We start from the raw sequence: 26,259 nt of genomic DNA, 5'->3' as shown, positions 1-26,259 counted from the left end.
TATTGTCAAAAGGAAAATGAGGGAACAGAGAGCCCGAAATGCAGACGAGCTGAAGTCCAAAATCAAAGCAATTTGGGCTACCATAACACCTCAACTGTGTCAAAGGCTGATCGCCTCCATGCCACGCTGCCTTGATTACATAATTAGTGCAAAAGGAGGCCCAACAAAGTACTGAGGACATAATACAGTACATTAACACACTTTTCAGGCCAACATGTGTTTAAGATTCTTTTTTTATTGGTCACATTAAAAATATATTCTAATTTTGTGAAATACTGGATTTTTTTTTGTCTTTAATCCATAATCATCGCAATTGAAACAAATAAAGGCTTGAAATATTTTACTTTGTGTGTAGTGAACTAATATAACATACAAGTTTCACTATTTGAAACAAATTATTGAAATAAATGGACTTTCCCTCGATATTCTACTTTTTTGGCACATACAACTATAGTCTACCAGAGGGTTAACACAAGAATTTAAGGTAACCCAGAATCACTGATCTGCGGCACTTTTTTTTATCTCATTCTCTTCAAGAACAAAAGAACCACCATGCGTGCGTGGCACAAGTCTTTTGCAATAGTTAACTTGTTCATATGTGTAAACGCCTATGCTGCAATACTTGTGGAAGTCTCCATTACACGTCACCGCCCCGCACATCTCCACGGGCCTTTTATATCCTATCAATCATGTTGCACGTCCGTGTGCGTTCATTCACACATCCGTGTGAGTCTAGATCCCATGGCTGCGTGGCACGCGCACGCACGCAACTGCTAGCATTTTTGTATCACTGTCTTTTCGTGACTGAATCATAAAGAGGACAGTGGGAGTTTAATTGAATAAGGGAGCAGAGGAAAGAGAGAGACAGAAACAGAGAGTGAGAGGGAGGGACTCGATGTGGCCATACAGGCTGCGGAGTGTTTATTTATTTGTACTGGCTCCCCTTTTTCTTTCTTTCGTATTGTTTGTCAACTGATTTTCCAAAATGAGGTTAAAAGTTGGATTCATCCTTCGAAGTTTACTGGTCATCGGCACGTTTTTGGGGCTGGTTTTGCTTTGGTCTTCCCTGACACCGAAGGCAGTCGACGACAACCCGTTTGCTGGTGTACTGGTAAAGTATCGCTTTAATGTTCTTCAGTTATCTTGAAGCGTGCGTGCTTTCGCTGTGCTTTTATGCTGTTAATTTCACCCTGTGTTAGTATTCAGCAGGCTCGGCTAGCATGATGATTAGCATGCTAACTGCTGCGGTTGTCATGGAGATGAGCATCGAGAACTGACCGATGAATTGTAACAGACACAGACGTTTATATTTACCCTGAAATGTATCCAAATATGTGTTTCCATTCAAATGAACTAAAACACGCAGATATGGCTGTAAGCTGCTAGCACGGAGAGCTAAATGTTGCTCTCGACACCCCTAGAAGTGTCAGATTCAGCGAAAACCCGGAAGGTCGTTACTGTAGTTGCTGGTTCTTTATTTGAGACGCGCATCATTTATGTAAAAGCACATAAAAAGCATCAGCTTTCACGTAAAATATGTTTATTTAATGGTGATATGTCAATGTGGTTTGCTGTTTCAAAACCGATTATGGACTAAAGGGGTCTTCGAGATTGAATAGGGGGGTCGATACGCGTGCAGACTGAATTAAAGGCCGAATATCAGCTCGACAAACGTTTGTACACCGACACAAACTTATGTTTTCACAAAAAGATTGTGTAGATATGTAAGTATGAGCGTACTGACACGTGGCACACTTGACAGCTTTCTGTCAGTGGCTGTAACAGCTGTATGGTGTACCTTGTCATTCTGGCGTTGTAGTTAACGTTGGATTTATTCGTACACTAATTTTGAACGGAGCATACTGTAATTACACGGAGTCTCTTCATTATTTACTCGCTTCTGTTTCGGTTGTTTTGCATAATGGGTTCGTATGTAAATGTTTACTCGAAAGTGTATCAGTCTTTGCATGTTGCCTCCTAACACTGTAAAGCTGACATGAAATAGTAGTCAGAATCTACATGTTGTATATAAAACTGGATGTTGGGTCTTTAACAAAATGTAAAAACAAAATCTAAAAGTTTAGGTATGTGTTTCTTATTGAGTATCATTTGATGCATCATCAGGTCAAAGAGTAGGATGTCAAATATGGAGCTCTCTAAGATGATATTCAGTTTATAATGTAAATCAGGGAGTTTTTTTAATAGCAGTGTAGCAAACACCTTACATAAAATGCACTCAAATATCAGCTGTATATCTATATTGCCCAAGAATATGTCTTTGTGAGATGAAATTTTATGATTTTATGACCAAAGCTCTGTAGTTTTTATTGTGGGGCAAAACAATGGACAAATAAACATTCTTTAAATAATGCATCATAATTGATATTCACATTTTACGTGATTTTTCTTTTTAAAAAGTAGTATAGATAATCAAGTAAACCAAAGTTGCTTCTGTCCAGTAAATGTACATATGAAATAAGTTATTCTTACATTTGCTGTATAAAAAACATTAAGGATTTATGAAAAGACACATGCAACTATAAAAAAAACAATATTTTAAAACTTATACTACAAAGAGTTTTACTTGCTTAAATGAGTAGTTCACTTTCAGAACAAGAATTTTAATAACCAGAGCAATAATTTACTAGCCCCCTTGTCATTCAAGATGTTCATGTCTTTCTTTCTTCAGTCGTAAAGAAATTATGTTTTTTGAGAAAAACATTTCAGGAATTTTCTACATATAGTGGACTTCTATTGTGCCCACGAGTTTGTTTTTCGAAATACCCTAACTGTCTTGAACCGGAGTGCACAGAATACGCAGAGCTAGAAAAGACAAGCATTTTTTATTTTTATTTTTTGGAAAATCTTTTCACTTGATAAGACCCTTATTCTTCATCTGGGATCGATTTAAAGCCCTTTGAAGCTGCATATAAACTGCATTTTGTCATTTTTAAACTTGCGGACACCATAGAACTATACTATACACTATATGGAGAAAATTCCTGAATTGTTTTCCTCAAAAAGCTTAACTTCTTTACGACTGAATAAAGAATGGCATGAACATCTTAGATGACAAAGGGGTAAATTATCTGTAAATTTTTGTTCTGGAATTGAACTAATACTTTAAGTAAAGTATAAACTGTCAGAGGGCGTGTAGTAGATTGTGTACAACAGGTTTTTAAGCAAAGTTTTGATCGTGTTGATATTTCTTGTATCAAATATGATATGTGTGTGTTTGTTTGTAGGGTAAATGTACTTCTATTTAAACTAGTAACAGTTTTACCAACTCCACCACTTTGTCTCATATATTTGTCTCGTTTCATAGGCAAGAGATGCAGGTAAAGGCGTGCAGCCCAACCCTCCCAATAATGACATTGCTGACCAGTTCAAGCCGGTTGTTCCTTGGCCCCATGTTGAAGGAGTCGAGGTCGATCTGGAGTCCATCCGCCAGAAAAATGGTGACAAGCCAAACCCTGCATTCAAAGCCCAAAACCAGCAGAATGTCATCCAGAAGCAATACGTCACCTTTAAGCCTCACACCAATGCATACAGTGATCCTGTGTTGAAGAAAGGAATTCTGGGCAACTTTGAGCCTAAAGAACCTGAGCCGGAGGGCGTCCAGGGCGGCCCGGGAGAGGGCAGCAAACCGTTTGTACTGGGTCCAGAATACAAAGAATCTGTCCAGGCCAGCATCAAGGAATTTGGTTTTAATATGGTTGCCAGTGACATGATCTCTTTGGATCGAACCGTCGGCGACTTACGGCATGAGGAGTGAGTATGAGGACGCAGGCTTTTCTGATTTGTGAATGTATTTGGGTGTGTGTGAGCTGGGAAGAATGTGGGTGTGGTGGTAAATTTGGGTTTTTAAACATGTTTTGCATTGTTTATAGTGTTTTTGCTTTATAAGATGTTAACTAGATGATCCTCTTAGGATGTGTTTGACTACAGTTTTATTTAAAAACTTTTTACTTATGTTTTTTAAGACACTCAGTTTTTTTGTTGATCACACCCAGAAAGATGAAAACGATAAGGACACACCTTTTTTAAACAAACTATTTCAGTTGTATAGTAGACAACGAACAACCTGCTTTTAAGCCACGTCATTTCTCCTTTTTTCAATTCACACTAACAAAAAAATACCTGTTCAGTTTGCTCATGGTACCATCATAGTATCATGCTTTTTATGATGCAACACAATGGGACATGAAAGTGCCTTCTGATAGAAAAAGTGTACTGTCTTGGAGTACATTAAGGATGTATCTTATACCCTTTTCACTCAGAGGACAGTCAGTACTCAAAAGATAATGTGTTCCTCTCTATTACTAATGTTCCTGACATTAAATGGGATCAGCATTATGCCCATAATTCAGCCACCGAAATGTTGTTTGGCCACGTCACAGCTGAATGATAAGCTGCAGTCTCTCTCATTAACTCCCCTCAAGCTGGAAAGCTGGATTATCTGCCTGAGACTGCTTTATGAATTCGTACAGCTTCAGAAGTGACCCCTAGGCTTTAACAACAGGTCTAACTTCATGTTTGACCCTTGTAGGTCATCCAGTTTGGAGACAAACTCGTTGCTTAATAGGATTTCCTTTCCAGCATATGAAATGTTCAAACTTGTTATACACAAGTTGATAGTAAAAACAACATGCAGTGTTTTTACCATCAGCAGTTTAATCATTACTACACTTTTATGGCACTGTAGTCAGTGCCACTCCTTTTGTAGTGAGCATGAAAGGTGAGTTTTAAAGAGATAGTTCAGCCAAAATGGTCATAAATTTCGTTTGTCATTCCAAAACTGATTTTTGTTCTTAAGATATTTTGAGAAATGTGTTTTATTGTAGTGGAACTCAATGGTAAACCAAACTGTTGTTACCAGAAGTTTTCAAAATATTTTCCTTTATGTTACACAATTTGGAATAACGTGACAAAATACTATTTTTTGGGTGAACTATATGTTACGAGTCAAAAGATTTTTTTTTTTTAACAAAGTCTCTTCTGCTCACCAAGCCTCCATTTATTTGATTCAAAGTACAGCAAAATAGTAATGTTTTGAAGTATTTGTACTATTTAAAATAACTGTTTTCTATTTGAATATATTGTAAAATGTAATATTCCTGTGATCAAAGCTAAATCTTTAGCATCATTACTCTAGTCTTCAGTGTCACATGGTCCTTCAGAAATCATTCTAATATGCTGATTTGCTGTTCAAGAATTGAGTAGTATTACTATTATTATTATCAATATTTAAAACAGTTGAGTACATTGTTTTCAGGATTTCAGGATAAATAGAAAGATCCAAAGATCAGCATTTATTTAATTAATAAAACACTTTTGTAACATTATACACTATACCATTCAAAAGCTTGAAGTCTAATTAAGTATACTTTATATTTTAGAAAAGAAATTATAAAAAATAATACTATTATTTATTAAGGATGCTTTAAATTTTAAAGTGATGAGAAACATTTGTAATGGTACAAAAGTTTCAGATAAATCATGTTCTTCTGAACTTTCTATTCATCAAAGAAACCTGAGAAAAAAAACTGACTAATAATATAGGTTTTTTTTAAACAAGTAATCAGAATATTAGAATGATTTCAGAAGGATCATGTGGCTGGAATAATGATGCTAAAAATTCAGCTTTGAAATCACAGCAATAAATTACATTTTAAATATATTCAAATAGAAAACAGTTATTTTCAAGAGTAAAACGATTTCAAAATTTTACTCTTTTACTGTACTTTGCATCAAGTAAATTCAGGCATGGTGAGCAGAAGAGCCTTCTTTAAAAAACATTAAAAATCATACTGTTCAAAAACTTTTGACTGGTTTCCTTTCATGAAAACTGTTAAACTGGGCCAGCGTATGTTTTTAAATTAATATAAAAATTTAAAATGCTTTTATCAAACAAACAGACAAATAAATAAATCAAATTCAGGAACATTCAGTTAATTTCAGTTTAGTTAAGTCATGCTCATTCATTCAGCTGTGTTGTAATGTCTCTATTACTTGTTTTGACTCAACGGCAGGGTGACTTTAATACAAACATACGCATACTTGCTAAAGCTCACTTCCTCTTTTCTCTACAAGAAATAACCTTTTTCTTGTAAAGAAATCTTGATAGTGTCTGGACTCAAGTCAGGGCTGAAACAATGGCCACTGCTGTTCTTTAGTACAGGCAGGGTGTTAAGGTGTGCAACAGCTTATGAAATTGCAGTATTAAGACTAAATGTAACTGGGAATAGAACAACCTGCACCAACCTGAACTTTAGTGGCATTGTCATCATTGGTTGGTAAATGGACCTTTCAAACTGATCAGGTGTGTGACCTTTTAGAGCGCAACAGAGCTTTGTTCGGTTAGATAGCCTTTATTTACTTTTGTAATGATGTAATTATGCTGACTTAGACCATAATGTGATTTACATTAGGGCATTTGAATTGGATGTATTTCCTTTTGAGATACTTAAAGGATAACTATTGCCAAAATGCAACCTGGGCTTTTTTTTTTTTTTTTTTTACTGTAAACGAGACAAACTTATATCTAAAAGCATAATTACGACAAACGAGCTGTTTTTGAGATTGACCGTGATTTCGTTTTGTGGTCAATGGCCGGTGAATGGGAGTACTAGGGGCATAAACTTGAGCGCATCAAAATCAATATTTTTACAACACTAAGAAGGCTCGACACACCATGAAACTTTGCCTGAAGTATCGCCTGGGTCTCTACACATCAACTCGAGCATTGAGAACATTGTTTGTGTACACAGAGTTTACTAAAAAGAAAGTTTTTGAAAAACTCACTTTCATTGTTTGAGTTTCCGCTCGCAGCCGTCTTGCCAGTCAAGAAGTGCCGATCTCCGAATGCGAATGAATGGACTCCATAGGACGAAATATTAGGCTTATATGAGGCTCTTTTTACAACTAGAAGGTTAATATTGTTTTTCACTTGCGACAAAACAACGAATTAGCTGTGCATTTATATAGAAATATGCTTTAGGAGCTATCCATCCTCGCATTCGGAGATCAACTGGCAAGACGGCCGCGAGCAGAAACTCAAACAATGAAAGTGAGTTTTTCAAAAACTTTCTTTTTAGTAAACTGTGTACAGTGTACACAAACAATGTTATCAATGCTCGAGTTCATGTGTAGAGACCCAGGCGATACTTCGAGCAAAGTTTCATGGTGTGTCGAGCCTTCTTAGTGTTGTAATAATATAGATTTTGATGCGCTCAAATTTATGCCCCTAGTTTTCCCATTCACCGGCCATTGACCGCAATACGAAATCCTGGTCAATCTCAAAAACGCCACGTTTGTCGTAATTATGCTTTTAGATACAAGTTTGTCTCGTTTACAGGAAAAAAAAATAGCCCAGGTTGCATTTTGGCAATAGTTACCTTTAATTTTTGGTGAGTGTACAGATTGATACCAACTTTTGTCTGAAGATGTCAGTGTTTGTTCTTCAGTTCATAATTAAGTCATGCCTTCCTCATAAGACAAACAAGCTGAAGCATGTTAACAGTGAATGATTTTGTCACTGTAAACCTGATGTCTTTGTTTGTTGGTGCATCTTCAGCTTTTGTGAAAACTGCTCGTTACGACATGAAAGGTAACATATTCTAGTTTATTAAAGAAAAAAAGTTCAGAACACACCAGAACAGACTTCAATTATAGATTTGCTTTTTGATTTGAGTAAAATAAGGTCAGTGTGGTTAACATTACTTGAAGAGATCCTAACTCTAACCCGTTTTGAATTTAAAGCTGGCTTTCGAAATAAAGACTTCAGCCACCACAAGGATGTGGGTTTATATGCTTCATAATTCTGACATTTGTAGTTCTTTTGTGGTAACTTCTCAGCAACATAAGTTTTTAAAACTTGATGTGTAATTTATACTCTAGAACAAAACATGAAAGTTTCTTCAAGCAATCTCTTTAAGACCGTGTTTTACACAAACCCAGCAAACCCATTCAAAAAACCCAGCAGAAATTCTCAAGGGAGCATATGACGAATTAGCCCTCTGAGTTGGCCTACAAATTGACGTCACGACTGAACATTGCCTCAGAGACTCAGCGCTAAAATTAGCCAAACAACTAAATAGCTATAGTTTTAAAGAACGGTTAGCATTAGCACGAAGATGGTGAGCTTGTTTGTGAGTAATGCAGCACACCTTGATCTCCAGTGAGAATGAACGTCATGGGAGTGAGTTGCACTTCCAGTTGAGTGGCTTTATCGTGCCATGTAAGACAGGTTAGGCCTTATGACTTGTGTTACATTACACTTAAATCTGATGCTAAAAAAGGGTCAACTGCAATAAGAAAAAAAGAACTGCCCTAACAGTACAATATTTGTTCTGGTTTTGGGAGGGAAATTGTGTGTTTGATACAACATAATAAATTTAATCTAGCCAGTATCACATGCTTGGCTTAGGCAAATGTCCTATTTACTTTAGGCGTCAAGAGTTTACTCATACATTTTCTAAGCTGCTTAAGCTTTTAATTTATGCACTGTATAAGAATATGTACATAAAACTAAACCCTAGTGCAAATAACCCACCTGGAGCCTACAAACAAAGCCAAATTGTTTCATTATTATGCCTTTTTATGCTCATTCTTCAATTTCATAGCTCAAGTACTCGTATTGCATCTTTCTTTTTTCAGCTACCTCTATATTTCTACTATATGAGCCTAAAACTTTTTAAAAGTAAGATTCATACTGTAGTTTAAACAGCATTTCTCCTCTTGTCAAACACACAGCTGTCACTTATTTACTGAAAGTGAATAAAACTCGATAAAGAAACTTTAACTTTGAGCTTAGAAAGAGAATGAGGAAATGTGTTTGGGCATTGCTCTCCCCTTATACAGAGGAAACACTGTGCAAAGTTGCTGTTTCCTGTCTCACAAATTGCTTCCACAGGATGGAGGTGGATGCAAGTGTGTAAGAATGTACTGCTAAAGCATTATACTATGTGTGTAAGTGCACAGCATGAGGTCAACTCCACAACAGCATTTACTTCTAATATAGGTTGCGTTATAACTGTGTATATTTGTCTGCAGGTGTAAATACTGGCACTATGATGAAAACCTCCTCACCTCCAGCGTGATCATTGTCTTCCATAATGAGGGCTGGTCCACACTGATGAGGACGGTGCACAGCGTCATCAAAAGAACCCCAAGGAGATACCTGGCTGAGATTGTCATGATTGATGACTTCAGTAACAAAGGTGCGAACATTGTTTTCATTTCTTCATCCAATGCTCTACATACAATATGTGTGTGCTCTGTGCCTGCCACTTTTTAAAACTAAGGACAAGTACTGGCATTAGTTTGTGCAAAAAAACAACAACTTATATTTACAATGCAAACATGAAAAAAAGATCACAAAGGAGACAAATGTTTTCACTTGTTTCAGAGAGTAGCAACTGTAAATAAATTACAACATAACATTTTTCAGTAGTGTGAGAGTAGCTTGGCTGCTTTCAAATCAGTATAGATATTTCAGTAACTGGAAGTAGTGTTGCTATTTTATTGTGTTGCAACAGCCGAGTAAACAGAAGCAATAATCAAACACACTTTCCGGTCCTCCTTATCAAAAGTCTGAATCAAAGTGAACTGGTAATCTTGTCTATTTGGTCATTTAAAAAAACGATTTTAAAGTTTTTTTAAGTGAAGAGTTTATCACTGTTTTCTTTCTTTCCACTGTTACAGACTTTACATTTAATTAATCTGTAAATTTGATAAAAGTAAATTAGATAATCTGATGCCTCTTCTTGATGCTGGTTCTCAATAAAAAAAAGTTGTGGAAAAAATGTAAGTAGAGATACACTGCTGTTCAACAGTTTTTTTAAAGACTTCTCTTATGCTCATCAAGGCCGCATTTACTTGATCAAAAATACAGAAAAATTAGTGATATTGTGAAATATTATTACAGTTTAAAATAATTGTTTTCTATTTTGATATATTTTAAAATATAATTGATTCCTATAATGCAAAGCTGAACTTTGCATGGTGTCACATGGTCCTTCAGAAATCATAACATGCTGGTTTATGATTTATTACTTTTATTATCAATGTTGGAAGCAGTTAATATTTTTTGGAGCCTGGGATTCTTTTTTCAGGATTCTTTGATTTAAAAAGAACAGCTTTTATTCAAAATAAGGATCTTTTGTAACAATGCTACCACTTTTTATCAATTTAACACATACTTGGAGAAAAGTATTAATTTCTTTTAAAAAGAAAGAATAAAAAAATACTGACCACAAACATTTAAATGGGAGTTTATATTGTTACCAAAAATTTCTATTTTAAATAAACGATGTTCTTTTGAACTTTTTATTTACTAAAGAATCCTAACAAGAATTATCAGGGGTTCCAACAAAATATTAAGCAGCACAACTCTTTTCAACATATAATAAATCAGCACATTAGAATGATTTCTGAACAATCACGTGGCACTGAAGACTGGAGTAATGATAATGAAAATTCAGCTTTGCATCATAGGAATAAATGACATTGTAAAATATATTCATAGAAAACAGTTATTTTACATTAAAATTATATTTCACAATATTACTACTTTTTTTTTTTTTTCAAATAAATGCCTTGATGAGCATAAGAAACTTCTTTTAAAAAACATTAAAAATCCCAAACTTTTGAATGGCAATGTAAATGTTTTTTTCCATATTGTGATGTATGTCAGAGTGAAACACATTATTGAAAAAAAAAAAAAAAAAAAGTATGACAGGAACTTTTTAGTTTTATCTATCAATTGTTGATTGGATGAAGGCAAACCAACCGACTACAAGCGTGGGGTCGAATTTATGAAAGAGGTAGGGTTTAAGCAAACAAAATAATTGGAGAAATCAGGCATACATCACTATAGAGATGTCTGTTGTTTCACCCGAAGATTAAATTTTGACATTTTAATAAAGAATTAAAATTATTATCATTATTATTATTTGAGAAAATATGTGTCCCTGGACCACAAAACCAGTCATAATTGTGATTTATACATAATCTGAAAGCTAAATAAATAAGCTTTCCATTGATATATGTTTGTTAGGATATTTGGCCAAAATATAACTATTTGAAAATCTAGAATCTGAGGATGCAAAAAATAATCAAAAATTAAGTTTTGATATATTTATGATAGGAAATGTACAACGTATCTTTATGGAATATTATCTTTACTTAATATCCTAATGATTTTTGGCATAAAAGAAAAGTCGATCATTTTGACCAATGCTATGCATTGTTGGCTATCACTACAAATATACCCATGGTACGTATGACTGGTTTTGTGGTCCAGGGTCACATTTAGATTTCATGCTGATATTAATGTCACTGATTTATATTGCACACATAGCTCATAAGTTTAATGTAGAGAAGTTAGTGCTCCAAAATACCTGAGAAGGCTTAATGTCCGTCCCTATTTAAGATCATTCCCAAAAATGTGACTGTTTTGGATCATCACTGTCCTTGAGCAGTTACTGGTTTTCAGTTTTAAGAATGTGAAAAATGATTTTAGTTTTGATACCCCTCTCTAGAGAGTCTATTCTGCACTGCTAAGTGAAAGAGACATATCGTTGCCACAACCTGTAGGTGGTCTGCCTGAAGACTAATGCTGGGCACTTGTTCATTAATATGGGGCAAGCAGACTGTTACTGAAAGGAGATCATTACTCTTTAAGAGATCGCTCACTGGGGAACTATGAATGAATGCAGTGCTGCAGACTTTGTCGATAAGAATCAATAAAGGGCGTATAGGCTCAGAATGTTTCATGCATTTAATAATAAAGGTCAGTAAAACTTTGTCCAGGCGGCACACCGTTTCGACTTGTTTTTCAAATGCAATCTTTAGGGCCGACTGTCTGCACAGTTTTTTTTTTTTTTGTTTTTTGTTTTTTTGGAAGAGATCAAATTGGATCCACTAGCACAGGCATAATAAATGTCTAGTATATCTACACTGGTTGCTATAGTGATGATGTAGGTGTGAGCAATATGCCAATAACTTTCTTTTACAACTGAGTAGCAATTAATATGTGCAGGCAGTAAGCTGGAAATTTTTCCTCTGCAGTGGTGCTCACGAGGTACATTAGACTACATATACACTGCCGTTCAAAGGGTTGGGATCAGTAAAATTTTTAGTGTTTTACTCTGGTCTTCAGTGTCACATGATCCTTCAGAAATCATTCCAATATACTGATATATGATCAATGTTGGAAACAGTTGTGCTGCTTAATTGTTTTTTTTTTCTTTGATAGCTTTTTCAGGATTCTTTGATGAATACAAAGTTGAAAAGAACAGCGTTTATTCAAAATAGAAATATTTTTCTAACAATATAAGTCTTTACTATCACTTTTTTTTTATCAGTTTAACATATCCAGTGTTTCCCCTACCATTACCTTAGGGGGGCGGCCCGGCACCCCCCGCCCCCCTTGAACGTCAAGTTCATTTTATTTTCGATATAGCGCCAGATCACAATAGAAGTCATTTAAGGTTATCTTTCCTATAGAACAGGTCTATACATTGTTCTTTATTAAATAAACGAAATTGCCTTATGTTATTTATCTTATTTACACGAAGGCATGTTATTTCTGTCTCTACATGGTCGCGCGTTTACAATGTCTCCTCCGCGAAAACACGGACTGGATCGCGGACTCCATTCATAAAAACCGAATTTACTATAGCGCGGAATGCCACGTAAATTCGTCGATTTTTGGATTAATAAATCAAAAATTGGTCTGTCACTTAACTCAAATCGCGATATGCACTAGTGTCTGTGAAAACTGAAATGCAAAAAGACCGTTTTAATATGAATCCTGCATGTTCCGTTTGCCTCTATATGTATGAATGGCTGAGACACGTTTTTTTTTTTTTTTCACTATAGACCTTTTTCCTGAACAGGAAGTAAGTCCGACTCTTAACTGAAAGAATGCTTTGCATTTCCGGTCTGCATTGTTTCTAGTCAAATTAGGGTATATTCCGAGCTAATAAACTAATGTTAAACCTATTAAAATGTTTTTAAAAAGCACATGGCTCCATACAGTGTTGTTTTTGACAACCATCTTAGATTTAGTCTTAGTCTTTTGGACTAAAATGCTTATTAGTTTTAGTAAAATTTTAGTCACTTCTATATGTGATAGTTTTAGTCAAATTTTAGTCGACGAAAAGTCAAAAAGGTTTTAGTCGACGAAAAGTCAAAAAGGTTTTAGTCAATAAAGGGGAAAAAGTAGTCTTTTAACAAATTAATATATGTCAGTAAGTATTTTGCTGTTGGGTAGTGTCACTTGTAAGTTCTGAAAATAGCAGATCTATAGTTCAACACAATGTGAGCTTCCTGATCGACTATTTTCACCAATAATTACAATAATGAAGGAATGTTTTAAAACATAAAAGACAAACAAGGATGGAATGCTAAAACGGCTTGCCATACTAGTATGGCAAAGAGTATTTAATGCTAAAACGGCTTGCCATAGCGGCAGATACGTTTTAGGTTTTGATTGGCATGCACAATAAGCAGAAATGTCATGCATTTTAAACGTCTGACGGACCACCCACTAACATTTTCGTCTATTCTCGTCTCGTCAACGAAAACTCACACACGTCTCGTCATGTTTTAGTCATCAACGAGCCATTTTTATCTCGTCATCGTCTCGTTAACGTCATGAAAAAAAGTGGCGTCAACGAAATGATTTCGTCATCGTTGATGAAAACAACACTGGCTCCATAGCGCCATCACTTGGCAATGTCGCAATGAGCGTCATTTGTCAGTGCCTCACTTTAATGAGTGTGTAGATGACACGAAGCAGCGGAAGGTAGCTACATTAAAAACAGATGGACGCGATTTGAATGGGTTCCTATGGAAACCGGAACAGAAAAGCATTCAATCTTGACGTTAGAATTCGTAATGGCGGCGCTCATCGTTTACTCAGGAAAAAGGTCTATAGGCTAAGCATACTGCACACGTGGCGCTCCCCTGGTAATTTTTGGTATTTGCATCTCACATGAACAGATAAACTCAAAGCTGCTGTGAGTGTCACTTTTACCGTTTCTTTTGAGAAAACTAGCATCTTATACTGTACACACAGAAACTTCACGGCAACCTGTCAAAATAAAAGTACCATGTAACATGTAACGGAACAATATTTGTCTTGTATTACTTTTGTACATTATAATGTAGGTGTTTATATTCCTATTTAAATAATTGACATAAAACAATATATATGATAACAAATAAATATAACAAGATTAACCACTTAATTGTAGAAAAAAATACTAAAATTATTATTTAAACATTAAATTATTATTTATTGTTTTTAACAGTAAACCTCTGTTTGCCCAAAATTAAAAGGGTTTATTTTTCATTTGATAAAAAATAAATAAATATTTATGCTTTCATCTGATTATCAGAAAAAGGAAAACACACAAGAATTTCTAAAAAAAAAAAAAAAAAGATTGTAGAGCCTTATTGTTCAAAATGTTAAAATAGAGAGTTTTGGACTTTTACACTGAAATAAATGTTTTTGTTATCACACAAAGTAGGGTAAAGTACCCCCCCCCTCCCCCAAAGCTAGGGGAAACACTGATATCCGTGCTGAAAGAAAGTATTCATTAAATTGCACTGTATATTATTAAACAAAGATTTCTGTTTTAAATGAATTCTGTTCTTTTTAATGTTTTATTCATCAAAGAATCCTGAAAAAGTATCACAGGTTCCAAAAAAAATATTAAGCAGCACGACTGTTTCCAACATGGATAAATCCGCATATAAGAATGATTTGTGAAAGATCATGTGATGCTGAAGACTGGAGTAATGATGCTGAAAATTCAGCTTTGCATCACAGGAATAAATTTAGTTTTAAAGTATATTAAAATAATAAGCCACTATTTTAAATTGCAATAATATTTCACAATATTACTGTTTTTTTTCTGTATTTTTATTCAGATAAATGCAGCCTTGATGAGCAGAAAAGACTTCTTTAAAAAGCAAAAAATCTGACTGATTCCAATCTTTTAAATGGCATTAATTAATCTGGGCCCATATTTTACAAAACTTCTTAAGGCTAAAAGTAACTCATTATTGACGATTTAGGAGAAAATCTTAAAAATAATGGGCGTCAATCCTAAATTTAGGACTACTACATTTTTGCTCTAAGTTAGAAGTAGTGAAGAGGACTCCTAAGTAACCAAATAATAAACTAACCTCCTTCCTGAAAAAGCAATACTAACCTTCACAAAAATTCTAATCGTTTCTACTACAAGTAACATGACAGACATAACAAACCATCAACTTTTAACTATTAAAATAATTAAAAAATGGTTTCCTGTAGTGTGTTTTGAGACCTGTTCCATTAGGATTTAGTGGTTTTAACAAACCAAAAATAGAAGGCGAGCAATTACCAGTAGAGACCAACAGGCACAGTTACAGTTTCCATTAAAACCAGTATAATTCCCATTGTAACCCGTAAAAAACCATTACAAATTCTCTGATAGTTTTTTTTTTTTTTTTTTAATCAGCAGGGCTAAAATGGCTGTTGCTGGCAATCTGCCTTGGAACGTAAACATTTTAGAAACACGTTGCATATATTTGCACACATATGTTTTCCCAGGCATCTTTTTTGGTTTGGAGGTTATCCCAGCTCCAAATTATCCTTTGATTGCATCCTTATTTTCATTAAAACATCGGGTAAAAAACACACATGTAAGAGGCTGACAATTAGCTGAACAAATACTTGTTTAATTATTGACAGTTAGTCTGCATTTTAAAATCATTTTTTGAAAGTGGCAACGTAATATCACACTCAACAATATTTCTATAAATAAATCACTAACAGAGAGCCCTGCCCATTTCAGCCAATCACAGTGTGCATAGTAAGCATGCTGACATCATCCATAGCAATGAGGTCAACCCCGCCCTTACTCTTAGCTTAAGCCTTTTCTCTGTTCCTTAGTAAAAGTTTGTCTCAGCGGCTTTGTGAATAAGTTTTAAGAGAAAACTCTTAGCTAAACACTTTTACTGCTATTTAGGAGAACTTGTGGTAAGATAAAATGTTTTGTGAATACGGGCCCTGATTTTTTTTTTTGTTTATATGTTTTCTGTCTTAGTTCATCTTAAAGAGAGGCTGGAGGAGTACATAAAACAGTGGAATGGGTTGGTCAAACTGTTCCGCAATGAGAAAAGAGAGGGTCTGATCCAGGCCAGGAGCATAGGAGCCCGCAAAGCCACTCTGGGACAGGTTTGGGCCCCATTATCAATAGACTGGTTAATAAGTCTACGTAAATGTGATTGTTTGAGTCACACTTTGGTTCTGTCCTTAGGTGCTGATCTACCTTGATGCTCATTGTGAAGTTGAAGTGAACTGGTATGCCCCACTGGTGGCCCCCATTTCAAAAGACCGGTATGATTTAAGCTTTAGGATGATTCTAAAAGACACTTTGAAGATGCATTTATTCTTTTAATAATTTAAATGTAGCTTAAAAGTGCTGGGTTCTTGAAGTATACTTTTCCTGTTCATTCTAATTTTATATTTGTGACCCTGGACCACAAAACCAGTCACAAGTAGCACAGGTGTATTTGTATCAATAGCCAACAATACATTGTATAGGTGAAAATAATTGTTTTTTCTTTTATGCCAAAATCATTAGGATATTAAGTAAAGATCATGTTCCATGAAGACATTTTGTATTTTTTCTACCGTAAATATATCAAAGTTTAACTTTTGATTAGTAATATGCATTGCTAAGAACTTAATTTGAACTTTAAAGGTGATTTTATTTTGCACTCTCAGATTTCAGATTTTCAGATAGTTCTATCAGCCAAATGTTGTCTTATCCTAATGTATCCTAACAATACATCCATGGAAAGCTTATTTATTCAGTTTTCAGATGATGTATAAATCTTAATGCAAAAAAAGTGACCCTTATGACTTTTTGTGGTCCAGGGTCACATTTATGTAAAATTAGAATTAAAATGATTACATTTTAATTAAAATTAAATTCGAAAGAAAGGTTTTAATTTAATGACTCTAAAAAGTTAATGTGGCGTAACCTAAAAATAAATTATAAATTTTCCTTGCACCTTGAATACAGGTGAGTGTTCACATCATTATTATTATTTAAGGTTTACATTAAGTTATTTAATATAAATGTAATGAATTCATAAATATAATTTCATTTTTGTGGAGTTGCACCACATGACATACAATCTGAACTCTTGTATTGTCATAAAAAGGTCCAATTATTTAATATTCAAGACACTTTAAGAGTATATTTAGGGGAAATAGTTCTGTTTTATGTTTCTGCATACTGATTGGACTTTCTAATGTACTACCCAGGTATGTTTCATTTTCTTTATTAAATCTTAACCTAAATGTATGTTGTGTTAATATTGCAGAACGGTCTGCACAGTACCGTTGATAGATTACATAGACGGCAATGATTATACCATAGAGCCACAGCAGGGCGGGGATGAGGACGGTCTGGCGCGAGGCGCCTGGGACTGGAGCCTCCTGTGGAAAAGGGTCCCTCTGAGCAGCAGGGAGAAGGCTAAGAGAAAGCATAAGACAGAGCCTTATCGGTAAATTTCCACCCTCCCAGAAGCATGATCATTAAACCCATTTTGTCTCTCTCTTGTTTTGTCTCCCCCATCCCCTTGTGTGTGTGTGTGTCCATGTTTGCTTGCATGGACCTCCCCTTGCTGCTACTCCATCCTCTGTGGCCGTGTTCAGAACGGTGTGCACAGTGCCTCTCATAGACTCTATTAGCGGCAAGACTTACACCATCGAGCCCCAGGGGGGCGGCGACGAGGATGGCTTTGCCAGAGGAGCATGGGACTGGAGCATGCTTTGGAAACGCGTGCCTCTGAATAGCAAGGAGAAGCAGAAGAGACTAACTAGAACTGAGCCCTATCGGTAATTTAGAGCCGTAATCCTGAGCTGATTAGGGCTGACCACAACACACATAAGTGGAGAGACCTAGTCTCTCACTTATACAAACTGGTGGTGGTCTGCTTATCTATGCTTCTTTAACAGTTCAGCTCTTACGATGCTCAGTAAATACATCCTGCAAATTCCTAAAGCTGCATACTAACTGCTATGAAGTGGTCATAAAATAATGAAGTGATTTTAACAAAATACTTCATATATTATGACTCCACTACGGCTGTTCTGGTTATGTCATTCAACTACTAGAACTACTAAACTAACGACTCAAAGACCTTGTTTCTGCTTCTCTTTGCATGCAGTCTCCATTCTGTCTTATCTGCCAACTTATCTCTCCTGTGGTAGTGACTTGGCATAAGAGTACCCAAGTGCACATGTGCCTAGTCACCAAACGGGAAAGTGTGTGTCCTGCTTGAATTTTTGCTTGAACTTCTTTACAGTGTTATAATTTGGTGTTTTCTCTTCACTTCTCTGCAATAACGTTTTCAAAAGCTGTGTTGCTACATGCAAGTAAAAAAGAAACACCAGAATTTTGTAGAAAGCACTGTATTTTTTTGGGTAACACTTTACAATAAGGTGTAATTTTTTTTTACATTAGTTAATGTATTAACTAACATTAACGAAAAATGAACAATATGCTTATTACACTATTTATTCATCTTTGTTAATGTTAGTTAATAACAATATATTGTTAATGTTAGTTCACAGTGCATTAACTAATTTTAATAAACACAACTTGTGATTTTAATAATGCATTAGTAAATGCTGGAATTAACATTAACTAAGATTAATAAGTGCTGTATAAGTATTGTTCATTCTTTTATTGCTTATTCTTTACAGTTTTTTTCCCCAGCATTTTACTGTTTGTTTTACTGTCTCTTTGGCTTTGTTCATACAGCAGGAAAATCTTTTTTTACTACATAAATTTTATTTTAAAATAACAAAAAACAATATGCTATGAGCATTTAGGCTGAGACAATATTAGCAAAAAATTTTGGACTACAAAGAAAAAAATGTTTTTTATATTTTTCATGTCAGTCTGAACAAAGCTTAGTCTGTTATTGTTGTAAAATACTGTACTCTATGTGTGTGAAACATAAGGGGGAAACATTCCTGACAGGTAATATGTGTGTCAGGTCTCCTGCGATGGCTGGAGGACTTTTCGCAATAGAGAGAGAATTCTTCTTCGAGCTGGGCCTCTATGATCCAGGCCTTCAGATCTGGGGAGGAGAAAACTTTGAGATCTCCTATAAGGTAAACTTTTACTTTTAAAGGTCCGGTGTGTAATATTTAGCAGGGTCTGTTGACAGAAATGCAGTATAATTTACATGACTGTTTTTTTTAGGTGTACAGAGACCTTACATAATGAACCATTATATTTTTATTACCTTAAAACAAGTAATTTTTATCTATATACACTGTAGGTCCCCTTACATGGAAGTCACTATTTTGGGCCACCATGTTTCTACAGTAGCCCTAAATGGACAAACCATTCTACAGAGTGCGTTTTAGCACATTGTTGTTTTTGCAAATAAAACACTTGACACAATAATGTACAAGTAACAATAACATCTTTCCCCTGTGTTGGCCACTGTATCTTCACCATGTGCTTGGAAAGGGAGGGGTTGAACGGTGGACTGAGCCAATGGTTACAATTCCCAAATACAAGCTCGCAATTCTGAGAAATGAAGTCAGAATTGTGAGATATAAGCTTGAAAAAAAAAGAGAAAAAAGGTCACAATCGCAAGATATTAACTCGCAATTCTGAGAGGAAAAAGTCAGAATTGACTTTTAACACGCAGTTGCAAATTATAAAGTCAGAATTGTGAGATATAAACTTGCAAATTGGAATTATGAGAAAAACTAAGGATTGGAAATGTTACCTCACAACTCTGACTTTTTTTCTCACAAATGTGGGTTTATATCACGCAATTCTGAGAAAAAAACGTCAGTTTTTCTCAGAGTTGCGTGATATAAACTCGGAATTATATTGAAATAAAGTCGGAATTCTGAGAAAAGTCAGAATTGCAAGTTTGTATCTCACAATTCTGGAAAAAAAAAGTCAGAATTACAAGTTTATATCTCACATTTCAGAGAAAAAAAAGTTTATTGCAATTCTGACTTCATAACAATCAATTGCAGAATTGTGAGATATAAACTCGCAAAGTCGGAATTATGAGGAAAACAGTCAGAATTGCAATTCTCACTGACTTTTTTTCCCTCCGAATTGCGTGATATAAAGAATTTTGAGAGGAAGTAGGAATTATAAGAAAAGTCAGAATTGCAAGTTCATAACTTAATTCTGAGAAAATAAGTCAGAATTGCGAGCTTGTATTAAGAAATTCTGACTTTAGAACTCACAGTTTCGAGATAATATTGTAATTCTGATGGGAAAAAAGTCGGAATTACGAATTTGTATCATGCAATACTGAGGAAAAAAATTGGAATTACGAGAAACGTCAGAATTGCATGTTTTTATCTCTGAGCTCTGACTTTATTTCTCAGAATTGTGAGTTTCTATCTCACAGTTCTGAGGAAAAACGTCAGAATTGCAAGTTTGTATTAAGCAATTCTGACTTTAGAACTCACAGTTCTGAGATTATATCATAATTCTGTGGGCAAAAAAGTCGGAATTACGAATTTGTATCACACAATTCTGAGGAAAAAATTGAAATTACGAGTAACATTAGAATTGCATGTTTTATCTCAGAGTTCTGACTCAGATTTCTCAGAATTATGAGTTTATATCATGCAATTCTGAGGGAAAAGGTCAGAATTGCGAGTTTGTATCAAGCAGTTCTGACTTTAGAACTTGCTGTTTTGAGATTATATGATAATTCTAAGGAGAAAAAAGTCAGAATTACGAATTTGTATCGCACAATTCTGAGGAAAAAATTTGGAATTATGAGAAACGTCAGATTTGCATGTTTTTATCTCGGAGTTCTCGGAGTTCTGACTTCTCACAATTGCAAATTATCTCAGAATTCTGAGAAAAAAAGTCTGAATTGTGAGTTTATATCTCACAATTCTGAGAAAAAAGTCACAACTTTTTTTATTTATATTCAGTGGTGGAAACTTACTTTGTTTTTTTTTGCTTGCTTTTCTGATTATTTGTTCTGTATTACTCTGGAATACTGATTCTGATTGGTCACTTTAAGTTAATTCAGTCAATTATTTCTAAATAATGATCTTTGCCCATGGCAACACTTGACTGCACAGTGTTTTTAGTGTTCTTGTGTTCAGTCAGTTCTACCAGCTGTCTCTACAAGTAGGATAAAAAAAATTATTTACATAAATCAATACTTCATGCCAATATATCGATTTAAGTAGTCTACAGTCAGACGGTCTTCATCACAAAATATACTACTTCAGGGCAATACTACTTTTATATTAATAGCACAAAGCAACATATTTATCCCGCTTCAGCAGTTAATTTGTGCATGAACATTTTCTGAATCTGTGCCATGCGTGTGTGTCCTGTGTAGATATGGCAGTGTGGTGGGAAGCTTCTGTTCGTGCCATGTTCACGGGTGGGGCACATCTACCGTCTGCAGGGCTGGCAGGGAAACCCACCTCCTGCTCATGTAGGCTCATCCCCCACACTTAAGGTCAGTTCAGCACTTTTTATTCTATTATTGTTAAATTGGGTCAAAGCTATGCTTTTACACATCTATTCTGTAACCTCCACTCTTTTTCTTGGGCTGTGTGTAGAATTATGTGCGGGTAGTGGAGGTGTGGTGGGATGAGTATAAAGACTATTTCTACGCAAGTCGACCTGAGACTCTGACGCTGGCCTATGGAGACATCAGTAGCTTGAAAAAGTTCCGAGAGGAACATCGCTGCAAGAGCTTCAAGTGGTTCATGGAAGAGATCGCCTATGACATACCTCTACATTACCCACTGCCTCCAAAGAATGTGGAATGGGGAGAGGTGCGTATATAATCAATACAAAGAAAAACACTGTTGAAAATATTGGCATTTCTCATCATTCAGTTGTTATTTTCTTTTAATAGATCCGTGGGTTTGAGACCAGCTACTGCATCGACAGCATGGGCCACACCAATGGTGGCAATGTCGAAATTGGGCCTTGTCATAGAATGGGTGGGAATCAGGTAAAGGAAAACGATTTAGTAGCAGTACTTTGTTTTTTACAGTTTGTATAGCATTTTTTTTTGTTTGTTTGATTTCATTTTCTTATGCCTTTTTCTAGCTCTTTAGAATTAATGAAGCAAACCAGCTTATGCAGTATGACCAGTGCCTGACAAAGGGGGGAGATGGAACTGCCGTTATCATAACACATTGCAACTTAAACGAGCACACAGAGTGGAGATATTTTAAGGTATGTCACAGGAGGTATCGAGCCACTTTTGGCCTTCATTCCTGATCAATAAAACTACAATTTTTTACAACAAAAAAATAATTTTAACTACATCAAAAAAAAAAATTATAATTATTTTTAGTCAAAAATATGCAAATTAAGCTGTATATGACACTTTACAATATGTTTCAGTAGTCTAACACTAGTTTATGTAATAAAAGAAATAACTATGGAAATACACTACCAGTCCAAAGAACAGTAAGATTTTTAATTTTTTTTTTTAAGTCTCTTTTGCCCACCAAATTGCAGTTTTGAAATATTTTTACTATTTAAAATAACTGTTTTCTATTTTTTTAAATGTTTTAAATGTAATTTATTCCTGTGATTTCAAAGCTGAATTTTTAGCATTATTACTCAGTTAATCCTTCAGAAATAATTTTATTGTTCTGATTTGCTCCTTTAAAAAAACAACAAAAAATTCTTATGTTGAAAACAGCTGAGTACAGAGAGAACAGCACTTATCTGAAATAGAAATCTTTCGTAACAATACAATGTCTTTATCATCACTTTAAATTAATTTAAAGCATCCTTGCTAAATGAAAGTACTTCTATAATTTCTTAACCAAAAAAAAAATAATAAAAAACTATACTGACTCTAAGCTTTTAAATAGTATAGTGTATAATGTTACAAAAGCTTTTTATTTCAGGTAAATGTTGATCTTTAGATCTTTCTATTTAACAAAGATTTCTGGTACTCAACCCTTTTAAATATTGATGATGATAATAATAATAATAATAAATGTTTATTAAACAGCATATTAGAATGATTTCTGAAGGATCATGTGACACTGAAGACCGGAGTAATGATGTGGAAAATGTAGACTTGATCACAGGAATAAATTACATAACTATAAACTATATTTAAATAGAAAGCAGTTATTTTAAATAGTGCAAATATTTCACAATATTACTGATTTTGCTGTGTATGTGGATCAAATAAATGCAGTCTTGGTAAGCAGAAGAGATTTCTTTTAAAAACATTAAAAATCTTACCGTTCAAAAACTTTTGACTAGTAGTGTGCTAATACATTATTCTTGGTTAATTGTTAGAAAATGTATTATTAAATGTAGAACGTCAGGTTAAATTGTATTTAATTTTTTTAAAAGAAGTATCTTATTCTCACCAAGGCTGCATTTATTTGGAAAAAAAAAAAAAAAAAACAGTAAAAACAGGGATATTGTGAAATATTGTAAATTTAAAAAACTGCTTTCTATTTGAATATATTTTAAAATGCAGTTTATTTCTATAATGGCAGAGCTATCTTCAGTGTCACATGATCCTTCAGAAATCATTCTAATATGCTCATTTGCTGCTCAGGAAACATTTCTTATAATTATCAATGTTGAAAACAGTTGAGCTGCTTGATATTGTTCTGGAAACCATAATGCTTTGATTTTTGGGGACTGGAAAGTTCTAAAGAACAGCATTTATTTGAAATTTTTTGGTAAAAATGTAAAAGTCTTTACAGTAATTTCTGATCAATTTATTGAGTCCGTAAAGGTACACTGTGTAACTTTTGGCACTCTAGTGGTAATAAACAAAACTGCACGAGTCTTACTGAAAGAGCATTTTAGATTGAGCTGCTTCTGTGTGTTTATGGATATGACTAGTCATGCAGGTAGGTACTGAGCTACTACACAACGGATGTTGTCCTGACAGGTCTAAACCTAACCTAATATTATATTATAGGCGTACTGTAGTGTTTCAGGATAAGACAAAGCCAGTATGAAAGATGGATTCATGAGGTACTTGCTCATTATATAAAAGTTAGTGTATCTTTAATGAAAAAAAGTATTAATTTCTTTAAACCAAACCTTTGAACAATAGTAAAATGTAAAAACTTAATATGCTTGATTGTTAACAAACATGTAATAAAAATAGTACAATAAATACTAAATAGTTTATGAAATACCTCATTTATTAACTTTATTGTAAAGTGTTGCTTACTCTGTGCCTTGCTGTTTCGATTCTGATTGAACTTTTCTAATGCTTCTGATTTCTCATAGGATCTACATCGATTCACACATATACCTACAGGCAAATGCTTGGATCGCTCTGATGTCTTGCACAAAGTTTATATAGCTGACTGTGACAACAGTAAGAGCTCGCAGAAGTGGGAGATGAACAACATTGTGGCGGTTTGAGAAGCAGTCTACAATGTGCTTCAAGGATAAACACTGACTACAGCAACAGGTTTTACCAGTATACATGTGACTGATTAAGTTTTAGTCATGACCCGAATAACTCTGAACTCTCATCATAAACTTTTTTCCTCCATTGAAGACAATGTTTACATCGGTTGATCCCCAGTGTCCATCGCATGGGCTTTTCTTTGGAATCTGTGGATTGGAGGGATCTACCTAACAGAATGTTTTTCCCTTTGACAGAATGTGCACAATGTGTGCTGAGATAAATAATCGAATACCACTTTTGTTGCTGCTCCATTATGAAATACAGGTTGTCCATCAAGTACTGGGATGAATGCATATATTTTTTTAACACTGGACCTTCATTATGTTTGAGATGACAACCTGCCACTTGAACTATTTTCGTCTTTGGCACAATGGCACATTTTTTTTGCCATATACTATGGGTAAAGAATGGGAGTGGAGAGAAAAGGGAAATTGGGATATTGGGTCGACAATGAAAAAAGCGATAAATTTATTTTTGTCTACTGCATAAATGTTTGCTTGGTTGGGGGAATACCTGTTTACTTGTATGTGAAAATCAACAAATGATCATAAAACTATTCATGGCCAAAAATCATCTCGAGCAAGTGGAGCAAAGTTGTTTTAAGGGCAAGAATGATTGCAATGTGTACATTTTTGTTTGTTTTGTACAATGTAAATATGATTATTTCTAAATTAACATTTTGAGATATGGTGGGCTTCCCAATGAAGGTGTAAATATCTAACTTATAATGGCTGTTTTCTCAGAAAAATAAATGGAACATTTTTACCAGTCTGCTGCTGTATTAAAATGCTCTTTTTAGCAGGTTGAATGATATTTCAACCATTTATATGATCATGAGGATTAAGTTTGCAATTTTTGTACCCTGTTGGGAATGTTACAGGCACTTTCCACAAATAGGGTATCCTGTCTTTTCTGTATCAAAATCATTATATGTGGCCCTGGACCACAAAACCAGTCTTAAGTAGCATGGGTATATTTGTAGCAACAGCCAAAAATATGTTGCATGGGTCAAAATTATTAGGATATAAAGTAAAGGTCATGTTCTATGAAGATATTTTGTAAATTTCATACCGTAAATATATCAACTTAATTTTTAATTAGTAATATGCATTGCTAATAACTTCATTTGGACAACTCAGTATTTTGATTTTTTTTTTTTTTTTTTTTTTGCACTCTCAAATTCCAATTTTTCAAATAGTATCTCGGCCAAATATTGTCCTATTAAAAGAAAACTTTAGTTTTCAGATGATGTATAAATCATAATTTCAAAAAAATGTGGTTCAGGGTCACATATGTTAGATAAAATATTACCTAATATAACACTGAAACCTGAAAAGTAGGTCATTTTAAGTATGTTTAATGCTGAAGCCTTGCTCTTGTTTCTTGACAACAGAGACGTGTCCAAAAGAATTGCAAAGCTCAAATTTGAAGCGAAACAGGTTAGAATTAGTTGGCCAACGTTTTGTTTTTGAGTTCCTGAAATAAAGAACCACCTCCCTTTATTAGTTAAAACGTGTTCATGCTATTTTGCACTCTATTCTTGGAAAGTGCCTACTAAAGTGGAAGTGATCACAAGCATTTGAATAATTACACTTTACCATTTGTGTGCTGGTTAGGTTGTTCATGGCAGTAGACTGAGTTTGCGCAAGACAAGCATCAGCTGGGCAGCAGTCTTTTGAATGCAGGTGAGCAGATGTCGTATGTATGAAATACAGTACAGTTATTCTGATTGCATAGAACAATATACCC

At 34.6% G+C, this 26,259-nt stretch overlaps 1 protein-coding gene across 2 annotated transcripts; it reads left to right on the top strand.

The window, feature by feature from the left end:
* Positions 1–704: 704 nt before the first annotated feature.
* galnt7 (UDP-N-acetyl-alpha-D-galactosamine: polypeptide N-acetylgalactosaminyltransferase 7) lies at positions 705–25,281 on the top strand. 2 transcript variants are annotated; one of them, XM_073841549.1, is made up of 12 exons: positions 705–1,111; positions 3,326–3,771; positions 9,055–9,221; positions 16,104–16,234; positions 16,317–16,396; positions 17,392–17,574; positions 19,075–19,192; positions 21,424–21,546; positions 21,650–21,868; positions 21,952–22,050; positions 22,149–22,277; positions 24,324–25,281. In XM_073841549.1, exons 1-12 carry the CDS (start codon positions 986–988, stop codon positions 24,459–24,461), a joined length of 1,959 nt encoding a protein of 652 aa, XP_073697650.1. In that variant the 5' UTR covers positions 705–985; the 3' UTR covers positions 24,462–25,281. The 2 variants fall into 2 exon arrangements, with proteins under 2 accessions (XP_073697650.1, XP_073697649.1); XM_073841548.1 differs by lacking the exon at positions 17,392–17,574 and adding an exon at positions 17,726–17,908 and having other exon boundaries at positions 706–1,111.
* Positions 25,282–26,259: the final 978 nt, after the last annotated feature.

The sequence above is a fragment of the Garra rufa genome, chromosome 6, assembly GCF_049309525.1.
Source record: "Garra rufa chromosome 6, GarRuf1.0, whole genome shotgun sequence".
Lineage (NCBI taxonomy): Eukaryota > Metazoa > Chordata > Actinopteri > Cypriniformes > Cyprinidae > Garra > Garra rufa.
This window is presented reverse-complemented; position numbering and strand designations above follow the sequence as displayed.